Genomic DNA, 11,051 nt, shown 5'->3' with positions numbered 1-11,051 from the left:
TGTCTCAAATAATGGGAATAAAACGAGCGAAAGGAAGCATCTTATCCACAGCATTGTAGATAGAGGAACGTTTTTAATAGTTTCAAAGACACATACGTAGTACAATGATGCCGGCGCGTCAAGAAAGAATTAGTATACCCGACGGAGGAGACAAACAATAACCATGGTCTTGGCGTAAGGCATAAAGAACTGCGATTCGTACCCATTTTATCGCAGTTATCGAGGATACCTTATTAGTATTATTCCAATATATTTACTTAAGACAGTAAACCGTACCGACAAACCGTTATGGCGAAAAAAGGGCCCCAAAGAAGACGATAGTGAACACGTTCGAGGATAAAGGTTGTTCCATTCTGTTGCAGTTGCGTTGCGTCGTGAAACGTTTGCCAGTGGAACGGAAGCTTCTTGTGTTTTTGTTTTCACACGGAACGAAAATTTCTACACAATTTATAACATTTCCGGTTTATTGGAAAACATATCTGATTATAAAATATTCTTCACACCTTCCTCTTGCTGTATTGTTCGCCGTTTCTAAAATTGCAGTGCAATATGATTAGTAATTCGGGAAAATTATTTGAACATTTGCTTTGGTTTGAGCTTACATATTAACCAAAATCCCGGCCGTTATGCATTAAAGAAGTGATGGCGGTCAATCTGCTTCGAGCGCAGTGGAAGGTGGACTAAACGCATTGGCCACACAGCAGAATAAACCCTCGGAAGAGTGAACACCCGAAACAAAACTGTATGGATTTGGTACTGGGGCGTTAAATATGACGGATAACGGTGCCATGTTTCTCATTTCACTGTTATGGATCAAAATAAAGACTAAATAACATACTTACCCAACATCTTTGGAATGGAATCCGAAATTCGGCGCGTTGTGATATCTTCACTGTTAGTAGGCTAAATTATTCTACGTTATTTTCTCACATTTTTCGTCGGCGACCATGTGCGACGAGACACCGAACTCGTTTATTATTCAGTCTGGTCAGAACGTGATACGTTCCGCTTGGCCTCAGTGTGCTCTCTTCTTCTCGAATTAAGCATTTCACCTACTGTATGTGGCTACATTCTTCACGAAGCTTCAAAGCAGCCAACTGTGACTGCGAACAAAAATCAAACAATTGTAACACATTTTATCTGCGGCTCTATGATAGTGAGTTTCTTGTGCGAACGAAGTACGATGGATGCAATAACCGGAATTACGGATGATCTATTGGTGGTGAATGCTTTTTTAACCGGCCACACGCCGCTTACGCGACCAGCTTCGATCGTGTCATGAACGCCACGTACGCAACGAAGCCGACCAAACCGGTAGCCAAAATCTCCGAGTTGATCCACGGGCCCTTGTAGGCGCCCGAGAAATGCACCGCCAGAGTGGTCAAAGGTTTCACTGAGCTCGTATCCTCGCCTGCACGCTGCGCTTTGCGAACGGCGGCGAACGATTCTTCATCAAAGAGCCGGATCTCGTACTTGCCACTGCTAGCCTTTTTGATCTCTTCGTTCCAGCTGACCTGCAAATGCACCGCAACATACCGAACGGATTGTTAGCGTGCGATGGAATCATTGTAAACGGGACACGGTGCGTGCTAGATTACCTGGTATTTGTTGTCCCCGATGCGTACAACGGGAGCCAACTTGCCAAGAACTTCGGCAAAAAGCGGCAGCTTTTCGGCACCGGCGTTCGAGCACTTTAACGTGAACTCGGTTACGAAGCCAATCTGACTAACGATGGTCGCATCGGAGGTGGAATAAAAGTTGGTTTTCACATCTGGATTGAGGCAAGCGCTAGCTTCACTGGAGGTTACGGCCAGGCCGCACAGCACGATGGATGCAAGCACAAACTTGAACATTTTCTGTGTTTCTATTCGACAAATGCACCTGAAAAACGCACGCGTTGCTTTCGGTTTGTTGTCGAACGAGAAATAGAAATGGTTATCGGTGCCGGAACGCGGACAATCTCTTCTTTCCCAGCCACGTAGCGATGACAGTTCCGACTGAAGCCACGTTTGACTGCTCTGTCATAACACGTTCGGATTGACAGCATCTTTCGAATCATGAGTGCTGTCAATTGTTACTCACTGACAGCATGCAGCGTAACGATGTAACGACTTATTTATTAACTTTACAAAAATCTTTGTTTTATTTTGTATCTCCGATCGAAAACATAACGAGTTTGATGTTTTCACGAATAATTTAATAAAATAAATCATTCATGTACGAGAGCTACGCTCTAATGTTCACCTGTCCACTAAAATTGCTTGAAAGAATTCTCTAAAATATTACAATTGTAGTACAAATTAATCTTGACAACCTGGACATTACGGACAATTTTGTAGCTATCACTCCAAAGTCGGTTAGTAAACGTCCATACCAGCACACAGGCAGAGGCAATTCAGATTGACCCCCTTGCGATCGCGAGCACGCAGCTCCAACCAGCGTTTCTGATTCGGAACAAACATTTCCGGTGGCAGTGGCGCTTTTTCGTCGGCAGTTTCTGAAGGTAGACAAAATTACTGACCCTACGGTTCTCGGTCATCGATCATAGTGACACTACTTACCATCAATCTTCTTGCCCGGTTTCGACGGACTTGGCAGAATGGATATGGTTTCCTCCGGTTTTCGTAGTAGTAGCTTTCCCACGCCTTCGCACATTCGCAGCACCTCGTGATGGGACAGGGTGTCTCGTATTCGTTCGTCCAGCGTGGTACAAGCGTTTATCCACTCCGCCACGCCGTCAAAGTCCTTCAGCAGGTTGAGTGCACCGGAGCTGCTGAACCGGGTCTTCTTCATATAGATATGGTCCAGCCACGCTTCGCAGATGATCTTAAGCGTCAGCTTAAGGATCTCGATGTCCTTCGTGGCCTGAATGACGGGCAAATAGATCTGGTTGAAGAAGTAAGCCACGTACTCGTTGGCACGCTCCTGCAAAACCTCCGTCTGCCAGTGTTTGAAATGGGGAAAGCAGAGCGTCAGCGAAGCCAGACTCGTCGTGCGACAAACAGCAGCTAGAACGTCAATGCACTCGGTGCAGGTCGCTTTCAGTTTGATGATGTTGTCCTTAATCTCCGACACGAGCTTGGCTCGCAAAGCCACGCAAACTTGCACCTGCACCTCAAGTGGATCATCAGCTGCCAGTTCCGGCACACGGATGTAGTGTAATTGCTCGAGACACAGTCCGATGTCGTTGTGAACCACTTTGAAAAACATCATCATATTCCAGTCGGTGCACAGCGAACGTGCCCTGTTGGCCGCCCAGATGCGCATCGAATGGATGGAGTGATCGAGCCGGTGAAGCACCGGAATTTGTTCGACCAACGGCAGCTCATTAGCGATCGTTCCGATGTCGCAAGTATTGGACAGTTGTACCAGCTGGTATAGTAATTCACTCCACACTTTACCACACACCGTTCCTTCAATCTGGTGAAAACAACGAGCGTCATCAGAAAGAATGTTTCCAAAAGCGAGATGAAAACGCTGTGCTTACCGTTGTGCTTTTCCCACAGAATTCGCTTTCCTCGAACGGATAATCCACCGGGAGACTGGACGCGACGACGGCCAACCGGAACTGCTTATCCCAGATCGTGCTGGTTACGTGGACCGTCAGCGTTTCTCCCAGACCCTTCAGCGTGGAGAGTATTGGCTCCGGAGCTTCGTCCAGCTGCAGCAGCGATAGCCATTCCCGTAGATACTTTGCACAAGCCGGAGGCCTGCAAGCGAGTGGAGAGGAGCTCCACCAGAGCACCACATGCTCGAGCGTTCCACCGATCTGCGTCCAAAGACCGCGGCTGCCCCGGTTGACCCACTTGACGAGCTCCGACTTTTTGAGCTCACGATCGAATGCGGACGGACAGAACTTGATCACCTTCATGATCACATTCGCCACAAATATCTCCTCGTCGGCAATCAGATTTTCCAACAAGTCCATCCCATCCGGTTCGTTGACGAGATAATTGATCGAATTGTACGCTATCGCTTCGGCGGCCATTTCGTTGAAAAAGTTTATCGCCGGATCCTGGTGGTGGCGAAAGAGAAAACAAATTCCCAGTAGACGTCGAAAAACACGAACACCATCATCACTCACATTGTGTTCCGTGTCGTCCAGTTCGCGAGCTTCCGGACGAATGATGGGCGTCACGAAAACCTCCCGTCCGGGGGTCGCTTTCGGTCGTGCGTGAATATCGCCGCTAGAGATCATATTCACACTCGTCTTTCGCCGAATATTCATCTCCTCCTGGATCGGATCGATGTGGCGTCCGTCGGGCCCTTGTAGGTTGGTGGTTAGGGCTCGCAGAATTTCCACGCTCGACGTATCCGATTCGTTGTCCTCGTGCGTAACCGCCAACGCACCCTTGCACGTGGTCAGAAGGCAGTTGATTAGCGTACTGCAGCACTCCTCGGCTCGCTGCTTCGTAATGATCTGCAGGATCATCCCGACGTCCATCTTCTTCGGGGCTGACATTAGCGAAGGAAAAGAGTTGCTGCAAACCTGAGCATTGGTTTGCGTCCGGGCCTGTGTTGTCTTTTGCGCCAGGATTACGCTCTCGTTGTGCAACGTACACAGCAACAGCGCTCCGTCGACCACGACCTCGGAGCTGTACGTTGCCGCCAGCATTAGTTTGATCTGGGGAGCAGCAGGATAATCATTAGTTCCTCGAAATGATCATAAAACAATACCATAGTACCGTACCATTTTGTTGATGATGAAAATCAACTGGAAGTTGCGTTTCCGCAGGTTTTGTCGTATCAGGTGTGCTTTCCGATTGAGCAGTGTCTTAAAGAAGCTTCGCTCGACGTTCTTGTCCGCCGACGAGGCCGACATCCGTATCAGGCGTGTCTGCACGTGGGCCGACCGTTCGAAGGCTTCACGACTTTGTTGTAGCAACCGTTCGAACTCCTGGTGAAGCATTGTTGGGCCGACGTTTATTTTGTTTTGTCCAGACGAGAACGAGAAGCGTAACACAACCGAGAACACGTTTCAGTCGAACGCAAGGACGAATGCTAGGTCGCTAGTATTTGGTGGGTACACCACGTGGGCTAACCGATCGCTGCGGTAGTCACTCGTCCGCCCGCTGATTATGCGCACCTGCGCCGTTTGGAGGTCCCTTTCCCGCCAACGATGGGAACCCCTTTGGCCGTTACGGTATTCGTGCCATTCGATCATGGGCACCGATGATGGCTGCATTTATTTCATTGAACTTCGTCGAATTGAGACATTCGAGGCCGAACGGCACAAAGTTCGCTTTCTTCGGGGTCTGACCCCGACCGAGGAGCAACCCCCGACATTTGATAGTCGATAGTCGATGGGTAAAACATCGAATGCTTTTGTTTCGCTATTCCATGCCCGCAGGCCTCTCGCTCTTTCTTCCTGTTCCGCTGTCTCTTGCCGTTGAAAGTGTAGCTATTTGGACATTTTACTACGGCTGGTCGTTGAGACATTGGGTCAAGGATGTTTTGTGAAAGTTTGGCCATGTGTTCGCGATGTACCAGGGACATCGATCGATTTCAATGTGGCAAGAGCATGTTTTACGACTCGAATCGAGGTCTGGGGTATTTATACAAGGGTCAATAGCTTTTGTACTATGTAACAAATATATTGAAAACCATGTTGGATGTATTTAAAAACTACGAATGGTTTATTTGGCAGTTTAGGTCAGTCTTTGGTACATTATTGACATCGGCCATACAGTTGCCCACTAAAGTTATTCATGACACGATTTTCCATTGAATCCCTACCCTACAAGCATAGGGATACACGAAAAACTATGCTATCATTTGACACGAAATCCATGCTTCGCATTCTTCGCAGTGATAAATGGACTAATAGCAACCAAACTATTCACCCGTAAACTTATGTGCTGATACACCACAGAAATGTAGTTTGCAGTCCACCCCGTCACGACGTACCCCATGTTTCGGAGCGATTTCCCTAGCCAACAAATGACTGCAAGAAGTTGCCAAGCTTTGCGACGGAAAAGAACATTTAGAAGATGCATTTGTCCATTTAATGGTTGCGCGAGTTGCTATTCGTTTTCAGGCGTTCCGGCGGTACTTTGCACGCGAACTACCAAGCATTCTCTTTGGCACGAAAGGTCGTTCGTGAATTTCTTTTTTCTCTTGCGCTTTGCACATTTTCACGCCTTCCCGTGTTTGCCATCATCGTAAAAGCCGAGGATAATGGCTCAATATCAAGGTTGGAGAGCTGCTGCACACGAAATTCACCTTTCCGACACTTAATGGCAGGTTCGGATCGATTCTTACTGCATGTGGATTCAACGTATGGGTCCCTCCGTCCGGGTACAGCAGCTGTGGACCAATGGCGATTGTAGGCGATCCGCCGAGTACTTACATAGTAGTCCGGCAGATCGATGTTAATATCGGTGGCAAACTTTTTGCCCAATATCCGGAGTTCCCGTTCCAGCTGGCGCGATTGCTCGAACAGTTTGATCACCTCTTGGTGCTGCTTGGGCAGCCACTTCGATGTATTCATTGTGGAACGGCGGCTACCGTACTCCACGAACTTTGTCACTGCGAAATCCTAGGTAGCCCCCAGTCAGTACCACTCCCCTGCAGAGGTACCCACTTCTGTACTGCGGTACCGCAAAAATTAGGTCATAATTCACACGCGACACGCAGGTGCTATTTGACTGGTTTAGGACCCACAGATGTCCATGGTACCCAAGGCACCCGGAAGGAATCGTTCGTTCGAACCGCACGCGGCAAAGGATGATCGGGAACTGAAACCGAAAGTTGCGAAAAGTGAGCTTCGGTTCCACCCAACCACTGCACTACACGGTCGGCCATGATATTGGCAACCTTGAATTTCCGATCAAGCATTCACCTATATCCCGCAAGGCTCGTCCCAAGGAGTTCCGTTCCGCTCCGGCTGGGTTCGTGTCCTTATCGATTAAGCATACCGCGGCCGGTTTGGCAGTGCCTTAAGCCGCCTTTGCCAGGACGAACCGAGCGAACATCTCGAGTGACAAGCGTCCACGGTTCGTAAGGACGAGAGCCGAGCGTTTGGAAAGTCAAGTTTAGCCATCGTGCTACGAGCGGACGACGACGTTGATTGCTCGGATTTTTCACGGTTGCCAAGGTGATCGTGGCAACGAATGGGCGAGGACGCAGCAGTTGCTAGTTCGGGAAATCGCAAAGAGTGCGTTGGACCACAGTGGCAGTCAGTTGCAACTCCACAGTTCGGCATTTAGGGGCAATGGAACTCCTTGAAACCGCACAGAGGAACACACACACACACACAAATGGTTTTTACTCAGTGTTTTATACATTTCGATTAATAATTTATCGACCAATTTTACACAGACCGGTTATTAACTTCCGGGTCATTTTTTCCTTCATTTCTGTTACAATGATCTTTCCTTCGCAGCGTTACATTTCAATTCATCCTTTTTTAGCGACAGTTTCACTTTATTCCTCCGTCAAATATCTTGTTTCACTTTTTTGTTCACCTTTTTACCTCTCTCTTTCGCTCTCTACAGCTAGTTATTGTTTAAGTATAAAGAAAAGGTTGTTGATTGGTTGGCATTTGCGCTGATGTTGGCGCGTGTTATAAATAAGAAAAATCGAACAACTAAACAAACAAAATGTCTAAATAAAAAACAAACAATCAAGGTAATCATTCCATTAAAAAAACACAGCTTATCCATACCGATGGACGAAAGTTGTCCTCTTCCTGTTATACTTCATCCGGTTCCCATTCGTGAAAGGAACCCCCATCGATTGGTTTTAACAATTCATCCTATCACTACTGCTGCTACCACACTGTACCTAGGACATGAGAGTTTCTTTAGCGGCTCTCTCTTCATTGCTGGTTTCTTTTCAAACGCAAAATAAATATGATAAACTAAAATATCCTACGCTAACGCTTGCCGTGTCGTCATGGTACAATGAAGCCAGGCGGAACGAATACGGACTGTTAATCCGTTCGTTTCTTCTTTTTTCTTCCTTTTTTTCGTTTCGTTACACTAGCTAAAATCCTCCCGATCACTTATTATCATAGTTTGTCCTTCTTTTTGCGTCATGCTTCTGAGAAATCGTCCTGGCTGTTTGGATCATGTTCAACTTATCGAGCCAAGCACGGTACACGTTGTTGGCGGCTCAAAGGAAATTCGGTTATTCTTCGATCGGCGTTACATGCGATTAAATAAGTGTTGTGTTTGCGTAAGTATTATTTTCATACAGTTTTTGACACTTGTTACACACGAATAATTCTTCTGCAATTTATGTTTTTTGTTGTCAAATTTATTTCAAATTGGTTTTAATCATATTTTCGTCGGTATGTTAAAGCTTCCAGCATTCTCTCTGGAATCGTAATGAGTGGTGTCATTTTTTGTCTGCAGTCATAGAGCAGAAAGTCGTTTATTTTATCGGCGATTATACGCACCTCTATTTCTGAATGAGAGGTTAAACAAACTATGCCCGCAAGTAGTTTGTTCCGATTGAAAGGTATCCTTAACCTGACAGCTCTTTCTGAGTTTGCGAGTTCAAAAACAAAAAACCGAAATTCTTTTGATTTAGTGCCGATCATCTTCATAGGAGGAAAACAGTTTTAGTTTAACAATCAACTTATGTAAATGGTAGATAAGTAGGATAAAAGGTATGGTGAGTAAGCTCATGATGTAGACTACGCGAAAGGGAAGAGAGTAAAGTTCAATCCTAATGATGGCCAGCGCGCGCTCGGGCGTGACAGATCGAAACCCTGTCAGGATCGTATCTGCCTTCGGCCTTCCTGCTAGACAACGCAGATAAAACTTAACAGTGAAACATTACTCCGAAAGAAAACGGAGAAACGTAGAAATATCCTCCTGAATCGATAACGCCTTCCATGGCATTCGCCACTGTTTACAGTGAGGAGATAGAAACACGTAGGTTCGTTTGGATACATTTATAAAACATTCATAATTGTTCTAATCGATACTTTACTAATGAAAGCTGGCATATTTCCACGGCTGCCGGTCACATCGAGGATTTACCATCTTGCCATTCGAGCTACATGGCGATCATTTGGTTGTATGATTTACGTTTCGCTCCCTTAAAAACAACTATTCATGTCCATGGATTCAGCGTCCATGCAAAACCGTAGCACAATAGTAACTGGACTAGATGGCGATTGTACAACTAAAATAGTAACAGATATGCGCTTCTTGTACATCCACTATTGCTGGTCGCCAGCAACATTTTGGATCATACGCCATTTTCAAAACTGCGGAGCACTTACTTTAAGACAAACTTGTTGTGTTTTACATTTTACGATCAACTGCGCAACACGGCTTTCGATCGACTTCAGCTGACAAAATGTCGTTCGCATAAACGTCGTCGCCCAAGGTTATTTTACTTTACTTCGTTTCGGTCATGCAATTCCATAGGTTCATCTCGATTTCGACGACATGCACGAGGAGAACCCCACAATCCGCATTTCTTATGTTTATTCTTACACATTATTTTGATTCCCTAAAACGTTATCATATGAATTCCTTTTGTTGTTTTGTTTTCTTGTGTTTACAGTTGCTCTCAGTCTCTTTCCACGTTTTGATGAAACAGTTACAATACGTTACAGTTTTACGCTTTTGTTCGACGGTCTACGTAGTATAAGTTTACAAATATTGAGAGAGTCCGGTAAAAGTTGCTTCATTTCTCACACCGTCACCGTACCGTTCATCCAATCAGTTACAATATTCTGTTGGTTTTGTGTTAGCATTCCGTTTGAGTCGATTATAAAACTAATCCTTCTACATACAGTGTACGCGTACGTCACATGCACTCTACCTTCTAACGGTGCCCTTGTCACAGTACTTCGGCATTGCCTTTATCAAACACAATCAGTTGGACAGTTTACACATCACAAAGTCTTCATAATGTGCCTATACCGTCCAGTCCAGGATCAATGACAATGGTCACACCAGTCGCTAGGAGCATGAGGGGAAGGATTCTGTAGGAGAGGGCATTGGGGCCAGAGGGAAACGGTTGCCTAGGGATCGATGGAAGACAACTAGCGTCTAGCGGCGCTTCTTCTTATTGCGTCGCTTTCGTAAGTATCGTTCGCGCCAGCTGATCCTCAGGCTGATCTTTTCGCTGTCGCTGTCGTCACTGTCGTCATCGTTTTTCCTATAGGCAAGCATACAACAATTCAAACAATCTGTTTAGTGTCAGCCGTCCAATCTTAAGCGTAGGCGCCACATGAAATGGACAGTATGTAACGAAAATGCTTGGGGCTCAACAACGACACCGAGGATCACCACCTTATGCGCACTCGACATGATACGGTCAAGTCAAAACGAAGCACAGCTAAGATTGGGAAAGCTAAATGGAGATTCTTTTGTTTTAGTTTTGCTACAAGTAGAATTTTTAGTTGGTTCACGGACTTTTCCCGTATCTTGTATTTCGGTGCCAATTTGCTTAACTGAAACACTGATTTTCTCTCTCTTTTTCACTACAATGGCAGAAGGAAAGCTAGGATTTAAACGATGATGAGACTGTTGTCACATTGATAAGAACGCGTCAGCACACGGGGGATGATGATCGTTGAACCAAGTTCGATGGCTGATGGATGATGCTGGATGAGATGTGTTTATTTTGGTGGCACGGTGTCAATCTCGCTAGCGTATACCCGACAGCAGGTGGCCGCCATGTACACGGTCGAAGGCGATCATAGCAGATATGATAGAATATACAGTCATGGGAAGCATGTCAATGTAAGCTGTCGAGTGGTAACCACGGTTGAGCTACACGCCGCTACCAACCCAGCGAGCGAGTTGGCTTTTCGTACAACGGACCAGGGACGGATATGTGCACCTCTATGTCACAATCTGTAACATCTAACATCTGTTGCGCTACTTCCCTCTAGCTCTTTTTAGAATGTTGCACTATTCTACACTGTTGTCACCGAGCATAACGTGGCCAAACGGTTACACGGATATGAAGCCCAATACTAGTATAATGCAAGGACAATTGTTTTGGCACCATGGTAAAGCTAATTGAAAACAACTATATAAAAGGAAGTGACCGGTGTGCTCTCAATCCCATCTGCAGGGTTG

General features: G+C 46.1%; 3 protein-coding genes across 3 annotated transcripts in view; all 3 read right to left on the bottom strand.

Annotated features, from left to right (window-relative positions):
- Positions 1–941: 941 nt before the first annotated feature.
- Positions 942–1,965, bottom strand: LOC128272348 (translocon-associated protein subunit delta). Its single transcript, XM_053010140.1, has 2 exons — positions 1,599–1,965; positions 942–1,514 (listed from the first exon to the last, which is right to left on the bottom strand). Exons 1-2 carry the CDS (start codon positions 1,851–1,853, stop codon positions 1,254–1,256), a joined length of 516 nt encoding a protein of 171 aa, XP_052866100.1. The 5' UTR covers positions 1,854–1,965; the 3' UTR covers positions 942–1,253.
- Positions 1,966–2,357: 392 nt separating this feature from the next.
- On the bottom strand, positions 2,358–6,490 carry LOC128273922 (uncharacterized). Its single transcript, XM_053011995.1, has 6 exons — positions 6,350–6,490; positions 4,691–4,897; positions 4,085–4,624; positions 3,488–4,015; positions 2,562–3,420; positions 2,358–2,497 (listed from the first exon to the last, which is right to left on the bottom strand). Exons 1-6 carry the CDS (start codon positions 6,488–6,490, stop codon positions 2,358–2,360), a joined length of 2,415 nt encoding a protein of 804 aa, XP_052867955.1.
- Positions 6,491–7,268: 778 nt separating this feature from the next.
- LOC128275134 (uncharacterized) overlaps positions 7,269–11,051 on the bottom strand; it is a 30,993-nt gene continuing 27,210 nt past the window's right edge. Inside the window, exon 9 of the mRNA XM_053013534.1 lies at positions 7,269–10,122. Coding sequence (XP_052869494.1) covers positions 10,014–10,122 — 109 coding nt within the window. The 3' untranslated portion in view covers positions 7,269–10,013. The remainder of the gene's footprint in view (positions 10,123–11,051) is intronic.

This window comes from Anopheles cruzii, chromosome 3 (assembly GCF_943734635.1).
Source record: "Anopheles cruzii chromosome 3, idAnoCruzAS_RS32_06, whole genome shotgun sequence".
Lineage (NCBI taxonomy): Eukaryota > Metazoa > Arthropoda > Insecta > Diptera > Culicidae > Anopheles > Anopheles cruzii.
The sequence above is the reverse complement of the archived record's forward strand: the minus strand, read 5'-3'. Positions and strand labels throughout refer to the sequence as shown.